Source organism: Pteronotus mesoamericanus, unplaced genomic scaffold (assembly GCF_021234165.1).
Source record: "Pteronotus mesoamericanus isolate MK-2021 breed Mesoamerican mustached bat unplaced genomic scaffold, CSHL_Meso_final scaffold_85, whole genome shotgun sequence".
In the NCBI taxonomy this organism is placed as follows: Eukaryota; Metazoa; Chordata; class Mammalia; order Chiroptera; family Mormoopidae; genus Pteronotus; species Pteronotus mesoamericanus.
In genome coordinates this window covers 6,179,534-6,206,081 of record NW_026555329.1, presented here as the reverse complement: position 1 = coordinate 6,206,081, position 26,548 = coordinate 6,179,534, and the positions used below count along the sequence as shown (strand labels likewise).

General features: G+C 40.6%; 1 protein-coding gene across 2 annotated transcripts in view; it reads left to right on the top strand.

Annotated features, from left to right (window-relative positions):
- DNAH11 (dynein axonemal heavy chain 11) overlaps nt 1-26,548 on the top strand; it is a 251,134-nt gene that overhangs the window by 63,857 nt on the left and 160,729 nt on the right. For both annotated transcript variants that reach the window (XM_054564603.1, XM_054564601.1), the window contains exons 28-32: nt 1,027-1,153; nt 10,457-10,606; nt 13,602-13,835; nt 22,894-23,025; nt 25,010-25,170. In XM_054564603.1, the coding sequence (XP_054420578.1) occupies nt 1,027-1,153; nt 10,457-10,606; nt 13,602-13,835; nt 22,894-23,025; nt 25,010-25,170 (804 nt within the window). The remainder of the gene's footprint in view (nt 1-1,026; nt 1,154-10,456; nt 10,607-13,601; nt 13,836-22,893; nt 23,026-25,009; nt 25,171-26,548) is intronic.

Genomic DNA, 26,548 nt, shown 5'->3' with positions numbered 1-26,548 from the left:
ATCCAAGTATATTTCTGTTTTCCAAAAGGATTATCATAACAGTAAAATTAGAATATCTTATTTTCAAGAGAATCTACATGATTAATTAGTCAATTCTTTTACTGAGGTCTCCTACAAACATTAAGCATCTACTGTATACCAGGAACTGGGATTGCACTCAGTTAAGTCCTTTACTTTGCACATAATTTAATTGTACTAGAAATTATCCTTAGAGAACACATTAGTAGTCGTTTTAAAATCCTGTCCTAAGGGACCATTTGCAGTTTTCACATGTAATTTGACAACAGTGAATGGTCCTAAGAATATTCTGGCAGATCAGTTACTAAAAAGAAGAGGTTTGTGCAGAATTGTGACCATGTTTTATTGCAAAGTAGAGGAGCACTCTACATAAAATATATATCACCTAAGCAAAATTATTTCATAATCTGGAATTTTTTCAGAGATAAAGTTGGCCATAATTTTAAAAGAGTGGGTTTCTAAGAAGTTAATTATTTCTGTTTGATCAGTAATCTTTGGGGAGTTGGGGGAGCTCGTGTTCTGGGTCATCTCTGCTCTGCTAAGAACAACAAAGGGGAAATGATGCTGGATCTTATGACTTCTGAATACCAGAGAGAGCGAAGCAATGTGTGCTTTGTAAACATTCACTGGGAAAAGGAAGACTTTAAACCAATTACGTCTTAACTAATGCACTTCTTGTTCAGATTGAGTGATGCCAAAGCTAACTTTCTCCCTGCTAGTTAGGAGTGTCATTAAGAAAAGTGATAAGTGTCATCAGCCTAGGTGAGATCTAAATTAAGCCTCAACCAGTGATGGGTGTGCACAGCTCCTGTGTGTGTCCCCTCCCCCTTGGCATGACTTGTATATGAGTCACAGGCAAGATGATGGTGTCAAAGAAACGGAGGTAGCCTACCTGGTAAACAGTGAGCTTATTGTCATGGACAGATGAGAGAAGGTGGGTTTTGATTTGTTAACATTTTAATAACTGAATGGACAAGATAAACTTAAAAATACTTTCCGTTCATATAGGCTTTCTCTCTGTGAAAAAGCTCTTGCTGAATACCTGGAAACCAAGCGTGTGGCTTTTCCACGCTTCTATTTCATCTCTTCCGCAGATTTACTTGACATTCTCTCAAAGGGAGCTCAGCCTAAACAGGTAATATCTTTTTTTGAGAATCTCATATAATACTATGTTAGCTAAGGAATGTCACAGTTTCTCTATCATTGTCAAATGCCACTTCTCATGTCATATGTGCCAGGAGCTAGAAAAATCTGCAGTAAAATCCTTAATGCAGCAACAGAGAGGTTCCAGAATTGGCGCTAAAGAAACTGGGAAAGGTAAGTGCCTGTTACTCGGTGAAGGGAAAGGATATCAAAGAAACAAGGCTGAGAGCTTTGTAAGAAGTTAATGGCAAAAACATTGGCTCCAAATCCCCCAGGAGTCTGAGACGAGGGCTGGAGCGTCTGTTGCCTGGTTAGCGGGTTTCCTAGGGGAGAATGGGTCACTTGGAACGAGATCATGGCTGGTATCATCTTACTTCTCTCTTGATGCCAAAGTAAACTTCATAATTATTCGGCTGGACTAGTCATCAGTGTAGCCAGAGGTGGACTGGAAGAATTTCAGTCTCATCCTTTACCTAATACTTTAATTTTCCCTGACCTATACAAAAACAACATGCCGCCATGACAATATTTAAAGCAAATAAAAGCAGCTATTATCTTTTGTAATCTGAGGGCTCAGGTCAGAGGTACACATTGTACAAATCCCAGAGCGCTCCTTTGTTTAAACACTGAGAGGCTGTTGCCTTTCGTGTCATTCTCTTCAGTCATTCACGTCCGTTTAGATCTTTTAGTTGTTACAACTGACGTAGGCGGTTACTCCTGGAGTGGAAAGCCTATCACGAATCATTCTGGAGCCAAAAACTGTGCTTTGTCACTGTGGATTTGTCTCCGTGTTTTTTTCTGTAGATATTTTTATGCCATTTTCTTTGGAATGTGTGTCTTTTCACACTGCAGTTTCCGAAGTTCTGCTCATCTTCAGACACAGCATTTTATCTTGGTTATTTCTCTCTGGTTCATCATTTCTCCTTGAGCCTAAATTCAGTTGGCTGGCTGTTCTTGCTGTTGACAATACGAGTGCATGCCGGCTTGCTGGTAGTAACAGAGTTCTTAGTCAACTGTGGTCGCATTTTCCGGCTCACCACTCAGGTACTATTTAGTGTTGTCATGCAAACTCCCAGGTGGCTCTGTAAACACAATCCCTCTGACCAGATTAAGTGGGGATCCAGTATATTTATTTACCTCATTTATGTAGCACACAACTGGATGTTTTGGATGTCTTTTTAAAAAAAGACTTTTTATAGGTTGGGGAGGTTTACTAGTTTAAAACCTAGTGGTCATAGCCATGCTTGTGCTTCAATAATCTGGGAATATCCTCATGACCAGCAGCTGGATGCTCGGCCAGGGGTGATTACCTATGAGATAGAGGGTGTCACATTCTATTCCAGGTACATGTTCCTACAGACTTCCCCATCAGAGATACAATTCTAAATTATATACACAAACACACACACACACATAGTTAATATAACAAAAACAGTTTATATGACATCGCTATAACCTGGCAGCCAAGGAGAGTGGACTGGAATTCGTATGTGACACCAATGACAGCTTCACTGCCCTAGTCAGTGGGGGCGGTAGACGCCACTGAGGGAGCATGTGTACTGTGTGGCCATCACATTCAAAATGATGGAGCAAGTAGAGCAACCAGCCTGCATCAAATTTTGCATTAAGTTTGAACACTCCTCCATGGAAACTATTCAGATGATTCAGAAGGCCGCAGCTATGGGCAACTGGTGATTGGCAGCTTCATCACGGCAACGTGCCCACTCATGCATAGTTTCTTGGCTAAACACCAAATGACCCCAGTGACTCAGCCCCCTCCTACAGCCCAGATTTGGCACCCTGCAACTATTCCCAAAACTAAAATCACCTTTGAAAAGGAAGAGATTTCAGACTGTCCATGAGCTTCAGGGAAATATGACAGGGCAGCTGATGGCAAATGGGAGAACTGTGTGAGATCCCAAGGTGCCTACTTTGAAGGGGACTGAGGCATCATTGTCTTATGTACAATGTTTCTTGTATCTTCTTCAATAAACGTCTTTTTCACATTACATGGTTGAATACCTTCAGGACTACCATACACACACACATGCGTATACATATATATGTATATTACAAGAGAGATGCGTAAATCTGTAACTAGAATAACATACTTTTCATTGTATTCTTTATGCACAATAAACACTTGTGTGGCTGGTATGTTGAAAGGATTCATTACCTAGAATACAGATATGGAGCAGTTTTATTTTTCTACAATTCATAATCCCAACTGTGCTCTGCTGTATCCTTTTACACTGAGGAGCAGGCCCCTCTATTGAGTAGGTATAACACCCTGGTCCCTTTTTCTTATTAAAAAAATAAATCAAACACAGCTCAGCAAGATCTAGTTTAAAATTCCAATCTCACCTGTGTGTCAAGGTCAGTCTTTCATATAATACTTAATGCTTACTCCTGCTTCTCTCTCCTCAACACCAAGCATCCATGTGTTGGGTTTCTTGTAGAACACAGTGGGCAATCTTCAGGGGACAAGGAAGAACTTCCCAAGGGATATATATTGCAGAGCTGACTCTATCCTAACTCTTGCAGTTCTTGCTCTTGACCATGTTGTCATCAGCTATCTGCATACATCTCCTTCCTTCTTTTCCACCTAAGCGGATGTCCAAACAAGGGACACACGACAGATTCACTTTCTGCAGACACTTTTAGTTTCCTTTATTTTTATTGAATTTATTGGGGGTAGCATTGGTTTAAGAACACCTGTAGTTTCTGTGAGTGATTCTCCAACGCCTCTCACTTGTTGATGTAAGGGTAGAGGTTGGGAGAAACAAGCCCTCACCTCCTCTCCATAAGGAGTGAAGAAGAACCAGAGCATCCTCCTCCGGGTTGAAAACACAGTTATGAAGATGGCAGCCTCTTCTCCCCTCCTCCCTCAGTGCCGCCCATAGAAGGGGTGTATGGAGGTAGATGGTGATAAGGGGTTGAGATGTGTCTTACCAAGCCCTGGAGGGACTACCCCGACCTAACCCGTTTGCTGCCTTTAGAACATGCACGTGCCCAATTCCTCTTGGCTGTGAATTGCAGTCCTTAGGCTGATGCTAGATGAACAGATCACGCATCAGGTACTTGTCACCAATTCTCTTTACCTCCTCTCAGATAATAGTAATAAAAATAAAAATGCTTCATGCCTTAGCCAGACAACATGTCACCTCATAGGTCTGTGCATCCCTGGTGCCAACATTTTCAAATTATTATTATTAATCCTAAATTACAGCATGAATTTTTTTAAAAATAAACTTTAGCCCTAGCTGGTGTGGCTCAGTGGATTGAGCGCTGGCCTGCAAACCAAAGGGTCACTTGTTCAATTCCCCAGCGTAGGGCACATGCCTGGGTTGCGGGCCAGGTCCCCAGTGGGGGGCATGCGAGAGGCAACCACACATTGATGTTTCTCTCCCTCTCTTTCTCCCTCCCCCCCAAAAATAAATAAATAAAATCTTTTAAAAAAATGTTAAAGAGGTATCTTGTAAATCATTCTTTTCACAGCATCACTTACTATCTTAGAGTGTTAATCTCTGATACCAGTGAGACCTACCATGGCGGTCCCCTCACCTCCGTCCTTCCTAGCATTCCCACTCTAAGTTCTGAATTCCCAAATTTCAGGTGCATTGCTCAGTGCTAGTATTCATACTGCTCCTTAATGAATGACTAAGGAGTAGAAGACATTTAAAAGGTTTTAAATTATAATGAAGCTGAATATTAAAGTCACAGCACAGAGCACTCCAGAATCACTCTCTCCATGCTGACAGGATGTCTGCTCTATGCGGACAAAAGGACGCAGGGCTTTCTGCTCACCAGCTGAAAGGGGCCAGCCTTGCGGCTACAGTGTACATGTGGTTTACAGTTCTCCTGTCCCGCTGGCTTTAAAAAGATTCGGATTTTGATACTTTTGAATACTTGAGATTTATATCATTTCCAGTTGTGTTCAAAGTATGATTTCATTGAGATCTTTCTGATATACAAACTAAACTTTCAACAATTCAAATTCACATAAAATGCTGTCACGCAGTTCCTAAAGGTCTGTAGCAAGAAAAAAAAACATTTAGCTGCCTCTCCGGTGCAAACAAGCGCTCAGGAGTGATTTGTTGGGGAAGGAGATGGGAAGGAACTAAGGGCAATTCACAGCCACAGCCCACTTCTTCCCCTGAAACCGTTCTGTAGGCGCAAGGTGCATTCTGAATCCTTGGCCACTTACTACAGAAGAGTTCATGCTTCTGGCAATTATGCCACGTAACTCGGCCTCGCTGCCCTCTTTTAACCTCCCTTTCAACATCAGAATCGGTTTTGGACCACCAGGCACAACATTCCTGAATGGGCCCCCAGCAGTGTGACTGAGATAACATGGTGACTGCGCGGCTCGTGGAATAACAGTGCATTGTCCCCAGAAAAGATACCCTTTGTGGGCAAATAACTCATGTTGACATGGTGTGAATGACTTGAATTCTTCAGATCCCCCCACGGCTCCACCTGCCACACTCAATTTAAGTGTTGGCTAAAGTGAGTTTCTGCAGTTAATTGTGGAATTTGATCGGCCTGAACTTACCAGCCAGGGAGGTCTGATATGACTACAGCCTCCAGTCTTGCCAGCAGACGTTCCCAAGTGAAGATGCGGGAGTTGGGATGCCAGCATGATGAAATCAGTGTGTCTAGAATGCCGTCAGTGGTTATTAGCTGTTGGTAAGCTAGTTTAAGGTCAACTGTTAAAGACTTTTTTCCTCCCCAAATTCACACAGACCTCCCCACTTCGTGGATTATCTAAAGGGCAGTGGATAGGGGCGCTGCTTAACTTCAGTGGCCAAAGGTCTCCGGTAGATGCTTATGGAAATGCAAACTTAAAAAATTTAAATTTTAAAACTAATATTTGATTCAGCTATTGGAAAACATGTTCGAGACTACTTGGGTGTATGAATCTGCTTTGCAACTGTATAGTTTATGAAATCTAAATGCAGATCAAGTATTTCTGAAGAAAAATCCAAATGGAGATGTATTATAAAATATACACCGGATTTCAAAATCTTACTCTGGAGAAAAGAATGTAAAATATATCAACGATAATTTTTTATGTTACATGTTGAAGTGAAAACATTTTAGATATGCTAGGTCGAAGTATATTAGAATTAATATCATCTGTTTTAATGTGGCTACTAGAAAGGCACCACTGTGGAAATTGAGGCCATAATGCATCCTCTACAATGACAAGATCAAGAATATATATGCTCAGAAATATTTAATGTTTGCATTAAGAAATGTTTTTCAATGGCATTGGCCCAAATCTACATAAGAGGAAACCTGCCAACTTGTCCTTTGAGAAATCCCCCAAATTGCAACGATGAGCCAGATGGCACTAAACCGATACTTTTAATAGACTGTGAATATTGGCATTTGGAAAGGTGCTTGTGAGAAATGGGCTTACTATTAGGTGATAAGGAGGCAGAGCTCTTAGGACCACACATTCCCACAGACACAGTGCTATGGTTTCCCCTTGGTTGGCCTCCTGGTGAGTGAAAGAAACCCGGACTCTGAATGTCAGGAATCAGGCTGATGGAGCTCAGCCCTCGCTCCCAGGGCCACAATGTTCTACAACAAGGTCTAGTTCTCCTCAGACAATTGAGAGGAAAACAGCTCAGGATGCAAGTAGTTGATTGATGACATGCAAGGATGAATGAGTTTTAGTTGCAATAAAATCAATTTAAAAATCCCAGCTTTTTTCAGGGAAAGCAGATATTAGCCGCTGAAGGTGGAGATAGGTGTTGCCCTTCATCTTGGGCTGGAGCTGAGGAAGGAATGGGGGAACAGATAGCAAAGGGAAACAGTACCAGAAGGTGGCCGTGTTTTGGGCTATCTTGCCCTGGTCTCCACTTACCTTCGACTGAACGATGAGGAATAGAGGCTGCTCACCCAAGTGTCGTTTGCCCCAGAAATTGCCAAGTAAGAGCAGTTCCCCTGGGCAGAATTTAGGAACATGTCCTATTTTAAATGGATGTCTTTGTATAAAGGCTGCCTGATACCCAAAGGACTTAGGCATTCAGGTGTGATAAGAAAATAGACACTCTGTATTTTAAAAAAACATACCATACTTTATACATCCAGTGTGGGTTTGATTATCCTTGCAAAATATAGTTGGCTGCAAATTGTATGTGTAATTTTTTTTTCATTTTGCAAATACATTATCACTGTGTAGGATTCTGTTGCAGCTCTTTTATTGGAATTCTATCCACAGCCAAATTACACATCAAAATCAGGATTATGATAATATGTGGTTTAAATAAAATATCACTTTAATATCATGAGATCCAAATATGCAATCTCATAAATGTGGTGTTCTGCCACCCAGAAGTTGTAGGCCTTGCTGTGGAACCTAAGGCATCTGTCCTGGGCTGATGCCACGTCATTTGCTGCTAACCTTTTAAAATGATGACATTACTGGCTTTTTTATGACTTGAAGTGCTCAAATCCTTTAAAGAGGAGCCTATGAGATGTTCATTTTAATGTATTCATTTTCATTTTCAAAAGATTTTTCCAAACACTACACTAGGAAGAAGGTATTTTAATTTTTTATTAACAAATTAATTTATTAACAAAGAGATCTCATTAGAAATGGAACAAATTGGGGAACAACAGGGTCCATATTAGCATAAAAGCCAGTCCTGTTCTCTCAGCAGCTTTACCTGAAAGGCCATGAAGACGTCTGATTTCAAACGCGCCAGGTACACACAGTGGGGGACACGTAAACTACTGGGTTTGCATTTTCTGGTCACTGGCTGAGAAGTTCTTTTGAAACTGTTTTCTCACCAAAGCAATCGTGTGAGGCTGTGTGACAGTTGAGGTCTTGTTCATCCCGCAGCTTTTTACCTGAATGGTATGCAGGCCCATTCCACAGTAGAAGCCATTGAACATCTGCGTACTTCCTGGCCGCTCTGGCTGTCACAGTGATTGTTAGGTTGTTGGAGATACTCTCTGTATAAACGTCCTTGGGGTAATATCCAGGGATGGAAGAGAATACGATGACCCAAGCAGTGATCATCAGCTGCTATTCCGTCTAGGTTTAAAGTAAGTGAGAGTCTCAAAAACTCATCTATTTTAAACTCAGAGGATTCTTTGCTGTGGTTTTCTTTAATACTGAAACTGCAAATACAGCAAAGATGTAAACGCTAAGAGCTTCCAAGATTAATTCACCCCTTAAGGAGTTCCTTACCAATATTGGTTTTGGTCTTGTCATGCAGGGAACTTAGGCAAGTTGCTCTTGTTCCTAGAAGCTGCCATTGGGACAGTTATCAAGTCCAGTTAAACTGTATTTTAAGAAAAACTCATCACAGAGGTGGCACCTATATGCTGGTAAATGCTGAATAGCTTTTAAACCATCTTCTGATTATCAGTATCTCTTTTCTTTTTCTTTTTAAAGATTTATCATTAGAGAGAGGGAAAGAGAGGGAGAAAAAGAGGGAGAGAAACATTGATGTGTGAGAGATACATCTATTGGTTGCCTCTCACATGCCTCCAACAGGGGACCTGGCCTGTAACCCAGGCATGTGCCCTGACGGGGAATCGAACTGGTGACTTTTCAGTTCACAGCCTGGCACTCAATCTACTGAGCTGCACCAGGCAGGGCTATTTTATTTTTTCTATTGCAATGAAAGTCACATCTTATAAAATTAACCATTTTGAAGTGAAAGATTCAGTGGCATTTTGTACATTCACAATGTTGTGCAACCATCGCCTCTATCTAGTTTTAAGATATTTTCATCATCCCTAAATAAAACCTCACACCCATTAAACGGTCATTCTGTATTCCTCCCTCCAGCCCCTAACAACCACCAGTCTATTTTGTTTCTATGGACTTACCTGCTCTGGACATTTCATATAAATGGAATAATACAGTATATGGTATTTTGTGACTGGTTCTTTCATTTAGCATGATGTTTTTGAGATTATGAACCATGTTATAGCAGGTATCAGTACTTCATTCCTTCTTATGGCTGAATCATGTTCCATTGCATAGATATGGCGCGATTTATTTGTCCATTTACCCACCAGCGCACATTTGTATTGGTTCCACCTTTTGGCTTTTGTGAGTAATACTGCACTTATGCGCAAGAATCTGAGGACCTCTTTTCAGTTATTTGGGGTAGATACCTGAGAGTGGAATTGTTGGGTCAAATGGTAAGTCCATGTTTAAGTTTTCAAGGCACCACCAAACTGTTTCCTACTCAGCAGCTTTTCTTTGTACCCCGTGTAAGGAGGGACCACTTCTTCCCCCTCCTGGTGCTTGCTCTGGTTCCCTCTCTGCCCTTCACTCAATCCACCCCACAGGAGGTAGAGTAGCCTACCTGATCGATGGTTCTCTTTGTGCGTAAACCTGTAGAACGCATGCCTTTCCTTTCTTTCCTGCTAGTGCTTCCGGATGGGGAAGGTTGTCCTGGTCTGCGCTGACATGCCTGGATGGATGAGCGTTGCTCCTTCTGGCATTCTGTTGGGAAGCCAGGCAGCCTTTAGTCTCCAAACTGGCCTCTAGCAGAACAAATGCTCATCTTTGTCTTTTAATTTGGTTTGTTTCATTTTTCCAATAGTCTGGAACCTGCATAGAGTTCCATAAGCTAGCTATTGGGGGTTCCTTTGAAGATCCCACACTTTAGGATGTAAAAGTATATGATGCCAGAAGAATTTGACCTTTGTAGGTGTAACCTGGACTTGAAGGCTTAAAATCTAACTGCCACTTACTCTTAGCAATGTCAACTTGATGAAGTCACCTAATATTTTAGCTTAAATATCCTTATCAATAAAAATGGGGAAATCCTATTCACCTTTCTTATGTAACGAGTATTTTGTGGGGCTCACCTTAGTATCAAAGGAAGTACCCCACATGGGACCCAACACTAGGGTAAGACTGTATCTAACTTACATGTTCGGTTCAGATGTTTTAACACAGCTTTCTTAATAGTATAAGCTTTTTAATAATATGATAGTATGTCTGAATTTTAAAATCTTGGCCACAAAATTCTCAGCATGAATATTGCTACAGAAATATGGCAGAATGGAGAAGTCAGTAAGTCTCCAATCTAGTAAATAATTCACCGCCCAGCCCCTGACGAACGGACCCGAGTGCCTGGCCGTTTCTCTCCCAGGCTCATTTCACACTCTGGAATTTAAGAAGTGATTTTTATTTTGAAGAAAACCATTTTGAGACAACGCTGTAACTCTAGAAAGTTTCATGAATCATCACTAGAACACCAGAATATACCTCCGGTAAGAAATGCTCTTATCTTTTCTAATCACCTTATCTTAGGTAACACGTCACCTTGCCAAACTCTTCGACAGCATCGCAGATCTGCAGTTTGAAGACGATCAGGATGTTTCTGCCCACAGAGCAATTGGCATGTCCAGCAAAGAACAGGAATATGTCCCATTCCAAGCCGAGTGTGAATGCATGGGCCACGTAAGATTTGATTATGTTTTCTGTGATGGAGGAGGATTTGAGGGATAATTTTAAAAAAGATTTCATTTACTTATTTTTAGAGAGAGGGGAAAGGAAGGAGAGAATCCTCAATGCGAGAAACATGGATTGGTTGCCTCTCGCATCCGCCCTGACCAGGGATCAAACCCGCCATCCAGGAATGTGCCCTTACCAGGAATTGAACTGGCAACCTTTTGCTTTGTGGGATGATGCCCAACCAGCTGAGACATACCAGTCAAGGCTGGGATAATTTTTAATGGTTGAATTGAACAAGAAAATCAGCTCATGTCAAATCAGGCTCTGGTTTGCTTTGTGCAGAGCTTCCTATTTACCTGTGTCCGGTGTGGCCGGGCTCCTCCGCCGGGGTCCCAGGTTCTGCTCCTTTGGCTGCAGCACCCGCAGGGTCTCAGAGACACTGGCAGTTGAACTGGATAGGAGGGACAGTCAAAAATTGAATGAGTGGACCCCAGGCTTAGAAGCAAATGCAGCCCAGGGGCAGTGCTTCCCACAAAGCATATTGTGGTCACCGCTGCTCAGAGTTCAGGGGTGAGGGTGGAGCAGCGGCTCTCAGTAAAGCAGCTTTGAAAGCGGCTCGTGGTTCAGGATTCTGATGTGAACGTTGTCCATGGCGGCTTGCAAATTATGTGGATTGCGTCTATCAAGCTGATGTCTTCTAATTGCCATATGTACAGATAGTTTAAGTAAGCATATTCTCTTCTGTCACAGCCACACACATGAAAAAAATATTCGCAGCAGGGATCTGCAAGAATGGCTCACTGTGAGGGATGAAAGGGCTCTTGGTGTTTTCAGATGATTTAGAGGAATTGCATCTTTTCATGACGATGCTTGGGTAGTGTGGGTTAGTCCACAGAGTAACCAAGCAGTAGCCTCTGTTACAGAACCATTTGCGTTGAGGCAGGGGCTTCCTTGAAGTGTCCCTTGCAGATATGTGATGGCCACCTTAAAAAAAAAACAGGGGTTTTCTTTATTCCTCTCCGTTGCTTTTTTAATATTGTACCAGAAAAATCCTGCCAAATGATGAGGAAGCAGATGGTGGAATACTTTGATTAAAATATATTTTTTGATCTCTTGGGCTCTTTAGGATATTATTACAATGATTAGAAAAAGTCACCATAAACTATCTTGACAAACGTGTGCTGCTGTCTGCTCCCTCCCCAGCCGACTGCTAGTCGGCTGGCACGGTGCCCGGAAGGAGGACAGCCCGCCTGACGGATGTGATTGTCACTAGCAGGAACCCTTGATATTGAAAGTTTTCACAGCATTGTGATTTACTCTGTATAAGGAACGTGTGTGAGATACTTTTGAGCATATACCACATTCATCCTCTAATTGCTTTTATTAAAAAGATGCTATTACTTTAGGTGTTCCCCCCCCCCCGCACTTTTATAATTGGTTCTTCCCAATTTAGACTATCGATATTTTATTTGAGTCATATTTATTGAATGCCTACTATGTACCAGGTGCTGGGTTAGGTTTTGGAGATCCAGACATGAATAAGACATGGCCCCTATCTTTGAAGAGCTCTTAGTCTCATTTAAGAAATGGATATACACATAATTAGTGACAGTGGGAAGTGGTCACTGTTGTTAGAAAGGGTTAGGCAGATGCTGACGAAATACCAAAAAGGGAAGGGTCCAGCAAGGACCTCATCGGAGCTTAGTTCTCAACAAATACTGAGTTGCCATCATTGGCATGAGCATCTGAACATGAGCTGTGTGTCTCATCTTCCCAAATGGACTGGAAAGTTCTTGAGAACAGGTGGTCATATGGAGGATACAGATGCCAGCATATCTGGGAGATGCTTAAATGATGCCTGATTCACTGAAGGACCTTGTTGCTTGATGCCATTGAGACTTGTGCTTCGTGGCTAAAGCAATGATTAGATCAGAGACCCTGAACTCAGGCGTGTGAACGAAGCCCAGCCCCGAGCTCTGAGGAGAAGGCTCTTAGGTTGCTGCGGCTGTTTCCAGGTCGGCACATCCCTTTTCTTTCAACAGGGAGGCTGTCAGCTCTTGAACCACATGTCGCTCCTTCCCAGTTCCCCAGAGAAAGGGGTTTTGGGACTGAAAGCTGCTGCCATTCTTCACAGAGGCAGGGAATGAAATGAGTTCTAGCATCCTCAGCATCCCATGTGGTTCTTAGAATTTATTTTAGTCATTTTTCATTGGTATGGTCAATTATTTGCACATAGTATATACATCCTTTTTGTTATAGAATATCATCCCATGGAAACATATACGGATAAATATAACAAAGCCTATCTGAATAGGATGGAAAACTGGCTGGAATATATTTGTGGGAGCAAAATAAACTTGAATTTTAAGAAGAAAGATTAATTTTCACAAGTCAGCAGTTGTCCTATCTCGCATACTCTCCTGCTGTCTAATTTTTGACAAGTGTGAAGAGAGCCAGTAGGGAATATAATTAAGATACTTGCTGAAAACACCTTGTCTTAATACTAAAACTATGAAACTTTTAGAGAAGAATTTTCAGCAGTTTTAAAAATTGTCCAAAGATATATTTAAAAAGATAAGTTTCCCCAAACCCTAAAGCTCTAAATAGTATTCTAGCACATTGTTCCGTAGATGGCTGTAATGTTTGCCTTCTCAAAACCCTGTGTGTTACCAGAGGGATGTTAGCCTAGAATCCTCTTGTCTCCAAATCTGAAAAATGAATGATCACAAACACCTCCTGGAGGGTTTGGAAAGTTAACATCCAGCTGGTCGGTAAAATAAGATGACTAGTGCATCCAGGAATAGACAGGTTCATGCAGGAAAAACACTTCCATCAGTTGTTTGCCTTCTCCTTCGAGTGACTTCTCTTTGAGTTTTCTACAAGGGTTTAAAATAACTCCAGCTGAGGCCCCGCTTTCTGTGTGGCCCTCACATGAGAGGATAGAATCGCCCCTCTTCCATAGTTAAGCCTCTGCTATTTACATTTCAATTTGCTTCAAAAGGTGGAAACGTGGCTTCTGCAACTTGAACAGACCATGCAAGAAACGGTGCGACATTCTATCACAGAAGCTGTGGTGGCCTATGAGGAAAAGCCTAGAGAACTGTGGATTTTCGACTTCCCAGCTCAAGTTGCACTAACCAGCTCACAGATTTGGTGGACTACGGATGTGGGAATAGCCTTCAGCAGACTGGAGGAAGGCTACGAAACAGCCCTAAAGGATTACCATAAAAAACAGGTATTTTATAGATAAATGATTTCGAGACTTAGAGGGGCTTGAAGAGGTAAGCTTCATTCATTTGTTCATTCATTCATCATGCATGGAGCATCTTCTGTATGTGTAGTCCTGTGCTAGGTAGATTTTAGCAATCAGCTGTTTAACTTACTATTTTCTGCCTTTGTGTTGTTCTAGTTTTCTACATGGGTTTCATCCATCTTGTGCATTATCCCTCCAGGCTCTGATGCGCCACTCAAACCTAGGTACTTTGCCTGTTTTCCTCCGTGTAGGACTCCGTCCAGACAAAGGTTTTCATGTGCATATTTTGGTTTTCTGTTCATTCTCAATCACAGATGAGCAACTTTGGAAAATAGTCTGCTTCGAATTCCATTTATTAATCCCATTATGACGTCTTCTTAAACCGTTGTCTTAAAGTGTGCTCTTAGCTGTGAACAGTTCAGAGACAGGGCCTTTCTCTCGGTTTATGGATTAAGAGAATATTAGGCTCGGAAAGGAGTGGAAATAATAGTTTATCTACTCTTCTTGTTTTCAGTGGATCAAGGCTGAATCCAGGGATGCTAAGTGACTTTGCCAAGTCGCACAATTTGTAAGTGAAACCGGCAGGGTTAGCAGAGCCCGGACTGCTTTCCACAACTTCCCTCATGGCTCTTTGTAGAGGCATGTTTACCTCGGTGCCTTAAAAATCAAATGGATTTGGGTAGCGAGGGATACTTGTAACATATGCAAGAAATTTAAGTTGTAGAGTGTGTTGATTATTTCTTTTAATTTTGCTCTTTTCATCTTGGATAGAAACCACCTAACTTATGTTAGTAGAAAAATTTTTGTCATTGACTTTCGGGGAAAAAAAAAGTATAGTCTTCTTGATTTTTACATCCTTTGGGGGACGGGGCATTGATTTCTACTTAGTTAACTTGAAGTAACAGTATCATATTGAAAGAAGTGCCTGGCTTCCTTCGAAGCCCACATCTCTGCCATTTTGGTCACTGCTATTTGGATGAGGAAGCCAAGTCCTTATACTTTTATGGGCATTAAGTACTGAGATAATTAGTGAAACTGCAATGAATTCTCTTATGCTTACAAAAACAACTGTCTGATTAGTTAACTTATTGATATTTGTGCTTTTACTATAACTATTTTAAATTACATATTAAATAAGGATATTTAAAATAGTTAAAATAGTCTACCTTAAATTTCAGCTATTATTAATCACTGCTCAAAGTTAAATCTTTTAACATATTTCTACTTAATCTGTTCTATTTTTTTCCCCTCTTTTTAACTCTCCCTTGCCTGCAATTTATCATTTTTTGGTGATGATTAGTATGTTTTATGGCTTAAAATAAGAAATGATATTTTAGAATTTTTTTGTTTATATCAGCTTTATTATTTCAATTTCTTGATTTGCTTATTGTTAAAGATAAAGAACACCAAGATACAGAAGGGAAAGAAAATAATTTTTGAAGACAATTTCTAGCACTAATTGAAATGTTTGACAACCAGCCAATAGATGCCTCAGTACAGTTTTCAGTTTTGCAGTTGATACTTATACACTCAGTAGAGGAGCCAACGTTTCAATAGTTACACAGTACTTTGGTTCATGAGAAGTGTGTTCATCTAAATTGAAACCCCTTTAGTTTTTTCTCTTTAAAAATGTATGTAACCATCTGCCGGAGTTTGTTTTTAATTAAAATTACTCTTGATAATATTGTGAGCAGTTTTTAAAATGAGCTTTATTCCTTTAAAATAGCTTAATTTTAAAACTGAGATTCAAGTTGGATATAATTGATGCAATGCCTGAACAAGTAATTTCTTAATTCTCATGTCCAGATTGTAGTGAGATAAACAATCTAAGATAATTATTTTAAACTATTTTCACCTAGACCTCTCGTGATTGTATGTTAGATAGTGTTGGGATTAAAGGCAAAAATACTGCATTTTGGATATATGTCCTTGCCTTGTCAGAGTCTTTGAAACTATGACAAATATAATAAATATAAATTAATCAGATTTTAAGGTTTCTTGGAAATAGTGCTGTATTTTGGAGGCTTGGGATCTGATAAGAAAGCTTTTCCCCTCTTTTTATATTACTGAGCTGTATGAAAATCATCAAAAAAAGAAAAAAGAGACAGAGGCATTTTGGACTTTAAAAAATTGTTAGTGTACTGTGACATTACCCAGAGTACTTCTAATAAGACTCAAGATTAGCAGTACAAAACTTTTCTCATTAACAATCTGTCCACCCCCACCACAAAAACCCAGATAGATTATACGTATAAGAAAGAAACACTCATTTTTCTGTCTGGAGACATTTTGGGGGGAGACAGGGTGTTTTGGGGTTTTTTTTTTTGCCTTTATAGAAAGTGTGAGCTGATAGACTCATGCTTCATAATTTAACAGGAACCCATAAAATCTTGAGCAGAGCACAAACTCTCTACCTTTCCTCTCGTCAAAAATTATATTGAATGACAAGTCAGTTATATAAAAAAATTCATATTGCTTCTGGAAATACTGGACCAGATAATTTGAGGAATGCCTAGAAGTTAGACAACAGATGGCAATGAAGTGATAGATAGCTAAGAGCAGAGAAAAATCACACTTCAAAGATTAAAAAAAAAGAAGCTATTGCAACAATAAGCCTATTTTATCCCAGTGTAATTCCAGAAGAATTGCAAACTCAGATTAATAAATATAAAAAAAACCTTGAGTCCACGGTCAGTGATAAGAATTAAATGTGGAAGCGATAGGCCTTTGGAACCAGTTCTGTCTCATGTACTACGTACCAAGAGATTATCGGTGAGAGCATTTGTCCCCAGGAAGAAAGCCCTGAGGAATCCTTCAGAAACAAAGGGAGGCATTTATTGAGGACCTCTGCCATCACTGTATCTTGGCTCTGAAGCCAGGGTTGGCCAAATAGTTCTCTGAAAATCAAATAGTAAATATTTTAACATTTATGGGCCATATAGCCTCTCTCATACCTACTCCACCCTGCTGTTATAGAAAAGAAGCCAGAGGCAATTTTAACATAAATGTGCATGGCTGTGTTCCAAGAAAACTTTACATATAGAAAGAGTGTTAGGCCAGGTTTGGCTCATGGCTTGTAGTTTGCCAACCCAGTTCTAGAAGCAGAAGCAGAACAGATCCTGAGATAACTCAAGATCCCCGTCACCAGAAAAAAGGATGTATTACTCATGTGCCATATGGGTACAATCTGATCCATGAACCCAAGAGCTGGTTCTTTTGAACAGATCAATAATACTGGCAAAGATTTGCAGTTCAGAGGATAAAGCAAAAACAGCAAAAGGATAGGGAAAGAAAATATAGCCTCTTTGAGGAAGAGATTTTAAAAAGGCTAAATAATGCAATTTGTGGTTTAAATTGAAAATCTAAATTAGACAAATGATTTTCTATGGCCACTGTTTCTAAAATTGATTCAAAATGAGATGGGAAACTTGAGCAGACCAGTAACCACAGAAGTAACTCAAATGGTGACCAAGGTAGTTAAAGATGCTTACTACATAAATAGAGCCCTGTTCCAATGGTTTTGTCAGACATTTAAAGAACAGAAAAATAATTTAATGTCTCATTACTAAGTATAGTCATTGTAGGTTTTTATAGATGTCCTTTCTAGAGGAAAATCCTTTCCATTACTAGACACTGAGCCTTTTGATCTTGAAGAGGCGTTGAACTTCTTTAAATTTGTTGAGACGTTCATGTGGTTTGCTTCTTTTATTCTATTACTGTGGTGAACTTATTTTTTTCAACTGCAGTTGACGTGCAATACTTTCAGGTGTTTAACGTAGAGATTAGACATGTATACTTTGTGAAGTGATCACTGGTGAATTTTTGAATGTTATGCAGCTTTGCATTTCTGAAATAAACTTCACTTGTATATTTTTTTTGCTGGAATCTATTTGCTAATATTTTGTCAAGGAAGTCTGCATCTACGTTTGTGGCTTTCCCACTACATCAGCTAAGTGGAGTCATGATAGGGGCCAGCGAGCCTGCAAAGCTTAAAACATTTACTCTCCGGCCCTTTACAGAACAAGTTTGTCCACTCCTTATCTAAGATTTCAGTCTGGGTGGATGTGGGTATCTTGACATTATCCTTGGCACATCTAAAGGACTGGAGTCATGTCCTCCTTTTATTTCTGCTGTTGTTGATTTGTATTTTCTTCTTTTTTCCTTAATCAGACTTTCCGGGTGTTTATCGATTTTATTTATAATTTCTAAGGACTAATCTTTGACTTCTTCCATTGTTTGTTTTATATTTCACTGATTTCTGCTTTATTTCGATTACTCCCTTTGTTCTACTTAGAGTTTAATTTGCTCCTCTTTTTCAAATTTATTAAAAGCTTAGATTGTTGATTTTACACCTTTTTTCTTTTCTCATATAAGCATTTGAAAGAAACTTTATAACTTGAAGAAAATCTTTGAGAAACCTGCAGAAAAATATCATGCGTAATGGTGAAACACTAGAGTTATTCCCATCAGTGCCAGGGTAATTAGGGGGACTGTCTCCGACATTCACTGCTCAGCAACATGCCGGTGGTTTTAGCAACATGATTAAAGGAGAAATAGAAAACGCCCATGGGAAAGGAAGGAAACCAACTCGGATTCTGTAACATGTACCCTGGTAGTATGGACGAGTATGGAGCCTGGTGTCTGTTGCAGGTTCCTCCGTTCTACTGGTAGAAATAAAGATCCATTGTTTCTGATACTGCTCAAATTAAAACTTTGGGGGGGGGGGGATTAGAGGTCCTTCTTTCTATTGCTCCAAAAGAAGAACTTTATTTTTGTATTATGTCCAGTTGGAAAGGGATTGAGGGTTTCAGTAGCTGACCCCACAGGACTATAGCAGTTACACTGTGATGTTCACTTTGACTTACTGAGCGAGATTTTAACATTGCAGCAGAGGGGCCCCTTCCAGCTGTGGGCCACAGTGGCCTGGGTGTTCCTGGGCTGGGACATCTGCCAGGCCTCATGCTGGTGAACTAAACATGCAGTGATTCTGAAGTCATAAGGAAAATGTTCTTCCTGTGTCCTCCAATGTTTCCAAACTCAGAAAAATGCATGGCGCTCTTCACCAATTTCTCACTAGAAGGCCATTTGATTCTTTCAGCCCATATCCAATCAACTACCAGATCTCTTCATTTGCTCTGAATATCTCTGTTCTCACTTTTCCCCCCACCACTTTATTAACATCCCAGTCCCAGCCACTCTTTTCTCCTCGGGGTGACTGTAGCATCCTCTTCTCTGGTCTCTTTTTTTTTTTTTTTTTTTAGTCTTGTTTCCCTCCAACTCATCATACTACAGGCAAAGACATCTTTTGAAAACACAAATCTAATTGTCACTCCACCTCCCCAAACCCTTCAGCATCATCTCCTCAGACTCTCCAATAAGCTGGTTGAGCTCTGCATGTTTGGGCCTGGCTTCCACCTCCAGCATCTTACGTACCTAGTCCCTCTTTCCTTTTCTCTATCACCAGTCTAGACTTCTTCCAGTTCCCAGACAAGCTCACCTGCTGTATCACGGGCCTTCATACCTGCTGCTTCCTTAGGCTTCAACACTGCTTTTCTGGGTAGCCAATCCTAAATTCTCTACAACCTAAATTATACTCAGTCTTTGGTCTTAGCAATAAATACCCTTTCCTGCAAAATGTCTTTCCGAGCCCTGGGTTCTGTGTGTTGTCATAGTACTTTGTTCTTGCCCTTGCAAAACAATTGTAATTATTTGTCTACGTTCCTTATTGGCCTATAAACTCTGGACACAGTAGCCACATATGTCTTGTGAAACGATTGAATGAAAGAACAAAATGTTGTTCTGGTATGTGCCATTGCTGTCATTCATTTGTTCATTTCTTTCTTTACCCACATAATGCGTGTTTACTAAGCATGGGCTTTATACTGGCCACTATACCAGGTGTGGGAATGTAGCGCTGAATCGGGGAGCTAAGAGCCTTGCTTCTTTGAGCTTGTAGTCAAGTAGAGGAGACAAATAGTAAACAGGGAAATAAATAAGTGAATGATAGGACACTAGTCAGTACCATGAAGAAACTAAAATAGGAACATGTGAAATAGTTGGGTAGGGGTAGTAATAAATAGGATGGGCAGGCAAGACCCACTGAAGGAGGAGAATGTGAGCTAAGACTTGGATGATGAGAGGAAGCCAACCATACAGAGATCAGAGTGAAAAGGACTCTGGGCAAATGAAACAGTTTCTTTGGCCTGGGAGCAGCCGTGACGGAGGAACAGAGAAAAGGCCAGGACCGCTGGATGGATGTGAGGTAGGAATGGGTGGTGGGAGGTCACGGAAGGCTTTGTGCTCATGAATGAGCTCAAGGCCAAGGTGTTCCAGGAAAATGGCACTTGAGTTTCGGAAGGCTTGTTAGGTATTTGACTTGAGGCAAACATCTTTGATCCAGTAGAAAGTCATGTGATTCTGCTTTGATTAAGGGCAAGAATAAGTGCTGATTATACGATAGGGTATATATATATTTTAAAAGCTGCCAGGGGATGTTTTATAGGCCAGAGATCATAAATTGCATGAAATGATAGTAGGACCATAGAGCAGATGATACAGACATTTAATAACTATTTATTTTTGTGGGTACAGAATTTTATTACTTGCAAAAGAGTTACTGGAATAGGTTCAATCTTGAGAGAGAACAGAAGATCCCTAACATGTGATGCTGTGCAGATAATGTTGATGAGCTGTATTTTTAATCATCTCTCACTTGACTGAACTTTTGTGAAAAAATGAATCAGTCATGGAGAAATCACTGCTTGTAGGTTGTAGGGAGGCTCTGACAAGACAATGTGTGTGAAAGCACTTTAACTTATAAATGTTCTTACATTATAAGATATTATTCTTGTTGCAACCAACTCTTTACTAATTTTTTTTTTAATCCTTACCCAAGGACATTTTTTCAATGGTTTTACAGAGGGTGGGGAGGGGAGGAGGGGAGAGGAAGAAAAACATTGATGTGAGAAGGAAACCCTGACTGGCTGCCTTCTTGCCCACATCCCGATGCGGGGTTGAACCTGCAACTTGGGTATGTGCCCTGACTGGAAATTGAACACGTCCTCGGGATGATGCTCCAACCACACTGGCTAGGGCTGCAACCAATTCTTTTTAACCAAATACTGTACTGTTGTAAGATTTGAGACTGTAAAGACCAGCTCTCTTGACCCAGATGAGAAAATATCCAGAACCAAACACCTCTTTTCTAACCAATGTGTACACATTTTCTTGAGAAACTTACACACACCTGGTACATTAATTTATCTATTTCGGGAAACACTCACTGAGCTCCTCCTGCTTGACAGCCAGCTCCTCAGTGGCTCTGGGGACAAAGCAGTGAGCATGCTAGACACAGGCCTCTTCTTCATGGACCCTGAAACCTAGGGGGTGACAAACGTTGAACATGGCACACGTGGAAGAATGATTACCTTTGTTTTTGTTACATTTTACAGGTGTAAGATATTCAAAGTAAACTAATGCTTATAAGTCTGTTGTATATTCTGAATATCTAAAGTGCATATTTTCGGTTCTTTTGCACCAACTTTCTGTTGTGGTTGATATCATGTCTCCCTGCCAAGCTCTGGCGCTGCTGGCTCCTGCTCGAAGGAGCCGGGCGGGTCGTCTTGCGGAGGCTGGTACAGCAACTCTGTGGAGGGACCGGGGGAGCGCAGGCTCTGAAGTCAGACTGCCTGGGTTTGAATTCCCCTCCCCTCTTGGTACACGGGGTTACTAAGTCTGTGACTGGGTTCCCCCACCTGCAAAATTAGGGTGAAAATCGATTGTTGTGAAGACTTAAATGAGACGATACAGGCAATATGCTTCAGGTCGGTGCCTGGCACATCGTACATTCCCGCTTGGAAGTGGAGCGTGTTGTAGCTTTTGTCTTCCTGCCTGTGTTCTCCCTTCTCCTATCGCGGTATAATCATGCCCAGTTCAGGTGCACAGCGGCCTCAGGGACGACTTCAGCGTCGGGTGTTTCCTGGGATGTGGTACAGTACTGCGGAGAACACGCTTGACACTAGGCTACAAAGGTTTGAGAGCCTCTGGTGATATGCCATAGTCACCTATTACCAACTTCTCAGGAGCTAACAGGTGTAATTGTCCTCTGCAGTGCGAAAAAGGAAAGGGGGTAGTTCTGCTTTACAATATGCGACCCCTGATAGAAAGACTTCTTTTTTTCTTTTTTGCTAATAAGCCTCGAGTTAGACAGGAATGTTTTGCATAAATAAGTTTGCTAGCAAAAATAACCACCTAAGAGAGTGTCTTGCAAACCTTTCTGACCACAATCAACAAGAAATGTTTCATATGAGACCAAGTTCGCGCATGTACGTGGACACTCAGAAGCCTGAAACTGAAATAAAGTGTCACAGAACAATGTTACTCTTATTACTGTAATGCCACGCTTCCTCTTCCATGTCATTCCATTTCATTTCCTTCCTTTCCATTCTATGAAGAGACCAGTAGTTTGAAAAATACCGATTGAAGAAATCAACAGACGTAAACAAGAATAGAGATGTGAATAAGAATTAAGTGGGGTGGTCTTCAGCTCTACATTTAAATATTTTTCAGTAACCATCACTATCTCCTATGCCAGAAAACCACTCACAGCCAAAGACAAATAATAAAACGTGTGATATTTAACTCTTCATATGGCTTTATAGAAGCTAGCTCAAGTGGGCCTTTTAAAATGTGTGGTCCTCTATTCCAGCAAAGCTGTAGGCTGCATTGTCACTGGGGTGAAGAGCCAATTCAAGGCAGCCAGGGGACCTTGCTTCTCCCTCTGGCTTTGTCATTACCTAGAGGTTCACTTGTCTTCTCTGAGTCTCAGCTCAGAGGAGGTAATAATATTTATACTGTTTAAATTAATTAATTTAATAACATGCCTCCTTTCATCTTCTAACCCCCTGGGTTGTTTGGGGCCAGCTGAGATAACACTGAAATTCTTTTGTAAACTGACAGACTTGTTACAAATATGAAGACTGTTGGGCTGTTAGATTCTGTATTTGTAACCCTTATCTTCTTTTTAAAAATTTCCTTCTAGGTTTCTCAGTTGAATGCACTGATTGCACTTTTGCTGGGAGAACTTCTACCTGGAGACAGGCAGAAGATCATGACAATTTGTACCATAGATGTCCACGCCCGAGATGTGGTGGCAAAGCTTATCTCTCAGAAGGCAAGTTGGTCACAGAGATTTCATGTATTTTTGGTGTTTCCTAACAATAGTGTTTATTGTCAATAGTACTTCTAAGAAAGTCGCTGGTTTGTTTTTTATTTTTAAATAATTTGTACATTTTAATTAGTCCCGAGAGGTTAGTTATACTTGCTTTGGATGAGTGTGATTTGAGTTAGCTAATACATTGTACTTAGGAGAGTTATCCCAGGCAATGTCCCCAAAGGATTTTGTCAAGTCAGGAGACTCTGATCCAGATCATGCAAAAAATGAAGCCAGGACAGAAGCCGCCTGAGAAGTCACCGTGTTCATTTCTCACCTCTGTGGCTTACCCAGCCAATGGCAGTAAGATGTGTGTCGTTTAAACCCTTTCTGTGTGCCTTTGATTCTTTTCCTTTTGAAGAAGGAGAAATGTTGGTCACTCCTTGTCTTTTCCTTTCAAGGCTAAGTGACCTTCTCCAAAGGAGTTATTTTCTAATCCTTTCAGTGCATTCGTAACCTCTGCCTCCCTTTAAAAAGTCCATGTGTCTCTCGGACATTGGCAGTTTTTAATGTGAGAGGATCTTCTCACCCCCTTTCCAAAACATGTCCCTATTATAAATGTCAGGTATACTTGTCTACTGGGCAGCGTTGCTATGTTATGGCCATCACCTACTTCCTCCAGACCCCCTTTTTTTGGGGGTGGGGGAGTGGTACTAAAGTAAGACAATCCCTTTAACAGTTTGAATGCATGTATATATTGTGAAGTGTTTTCTGTTGTTTTTCTAGTTCTTTCTCAAGCTGTTAAAAATCAAAGTGAATTTTAATTCTCTCCAAAATGTGTAAGCTAATGCTTCTTCATGTAAGCCATAAGCTTGAAAACGCTTCTTGATCCAGGTTTAGGACCATTAGTGAATAGCGTTCTTTAATTGCCAGTCCAAAACTGATCCTTGCAAAATACCACTTTGTATTCTCATTCTGATAATGAACCATTGATAACTATACTTTGCACCTTCTTACATATTGTATTATGTTTTATCAGTGGTGATGCTTGTGATAAGATAAATTATGATTTAAAATATGTCCTTTCACCCTGGCTGCTGTGATTCAGTGGACTGAGTGCCAGCCTGCAAACCGAAGGGCCGCTGGTTCGATTCCCAGTCTGGGGCACATGTGAGGGGCACATGAGAGGCAACCATACATTGATGTTTCTCTCCCTCTCTTTCTCCCTCCCTTCCCCTCTCTCTAAAAATAAATAAATAAATAAAATCTTTAAAAAAAGTTTTTTATTTTGTACTAAAAGAGATACAGACTTTGTCTACTTTATGATCATCTACTACACATAAATAGGCAATGTTGAGACTTATGTAGACATCAGAAAAATAGTAGACAGTAGTTTCAGTAACATCAAATGATTCCCCCAAAATTCTAGAGTCACGTATATTTGAAAGGGACTGGAATTATATTTTCAAACTGGAAGAAAAATGGGTAGTACTGAGTAAGGTAGTAAAGAATAGCAATGAGAAAATATACTGTTATTTGATTTAATAAAAAAAAATGAAGTGGGAAACCTCTGTATTAAAAGCAGACTTGTTTTAGAATGGACTGTTGAAAGTTTACCTCCTGACATTCAGAAATTATGAATTATATATCGTTTTAATAGAGAGTGTATTTTTAATCTGATTTTAGTGATAGGAGTATAAAGTTACAAAAGTGATCAAATGTCCTGGGGTTATTTATGAGAAGGGAGAAAGCATTGCTTGAACAAATGGTTATTGTTTTACTGTAAAAGCCTTCTCAAAATGAAGGCTCTAATTACACACGTATTTCTTATTGAATATTCAGCCATCTACATATAATTACAATTTGTAGTAGCATCCTAGAGATTTCCCTCCTGTGAGATTTTTAAAAATAAAATATGACTCCAAAGAGTTGATTAGATTAATTCATTCAGATTGATGCCTCAGAACTCTGTTTCTTATGTGCGATGATCATGTGATGTTTGTAGGTTGTCGGTCCCCAGGCTTTTGCTTGGTTGTCTCAACTTCGCCACCGGTGGGAGGTCACCCAGAGGCACTGCTTTGTTGATATCTGTGATGCCCGGTTCCAGTACTTCTATGAATATTTAGGAAACAGTCCTCGGCTAGTGATCACTCCTCTAACCGACAGGTAACAATTAGCTTGAGTAAAATGGGGAAAAACTAAACTCCCATCACATAGGCAAAGCTGCGTGAGACTGAGAAGAAAGGAATGAGAAAAAGTGATGAACAGGTTGGGAAACCGCATAAAAGCCTTATGTACATGGACTAGTTAAGTAACACAGTGAACGCTGACTTTAGTTAGAAACATGTTAAAGAGAGCCAAATTAGGGAAGCAGAATGACAGACACTGAATAACAGATACCAATCATGGAATCTTGAGGAGATTAATATGGTCCAAGGCAGCATCTCTGATCACTATGTCCATTCTCCCTGGTTATCCATGGCTAACATCCTGATGTCAGGATTTGTAACCACTTCCCCCCACTGCATCCCTTTATTGGAAGGGTAAAAATAACAATCGCCTATGTTCAGATTAACTTCTGAAGCTTTACGCACAGTGAAAGGATGAAAAGAGAACATAGCCCCATGAGATGGTTTGATGGACACCTGTGAAGCACTGTGCTAGGCTCTGTCTGTGCTAAACAGGCAGGATTTCTGCTCTCCCAGTGGCTACTTTCTAGTTGAGTGTGGTGTGTGGAATGAAGAGGGACAGTAAACAAAAGTTATTTTTGGTGGTAATAGATGCTATGACAAAAATGAAACAGGATGATATGTTAGACCTCTCTGGAAGGGAGAGTCAGTTATTGCAGATTGAGTGAGAGGACATTTGAGCTGAGACCTAAATGGTAACAAGGGACCAGTTCTGCAGACACCCGGCAGCAGAAAGGTACAGGCAAAGGCAAGAACGAAGCTGCCGAGGTGGGAAGGAGCTTGGCCAGTTCCAGGGATGAGGCAGAGAGCCAGTGCGGCTCATGTGCGGCAAGGGGAGGTGGGGTGAATACAAAGCTCCAGGTGAGTATATACATGTGGTTAGAATGTTGTAGAGGTAAGAGCATGTCATACCTACTTGAAATTCTTTGTTAGTGTTCTAACCTCTGCTGAATTACTTGGTGGGAAAAAGCACATTTAATTCTTGATTTTCAGAAAAGAGAAATCACACCTCAAGATCCTAGGAGTGTTCCTAATTATTCAGTATCACCATACCACACAAGTTAATTGGGAAGAAAGAGGTGGGCAGTTTCAGATGGAGGCCTGCAAAGCTGGGCTCTGGCGATGGCCCGGGGAGGCTGGTGGCATCCTCTCACCGGCTTTGTGACTGTTCTTTACACATCGATCAGCTCACAATGTCATCACTGATAAATTGTACACCTTTTGTAACCCTGTTTTTCTAATTCAGTTCTCTCTAACTTGTCTCTCACTAAAAGTCAGTATTCAGTGTCTTAATTACATAATTAAGTCATATACTGCTTTCAGTGTGAGAGATGAAGATGTGTAGCTTGACAAAA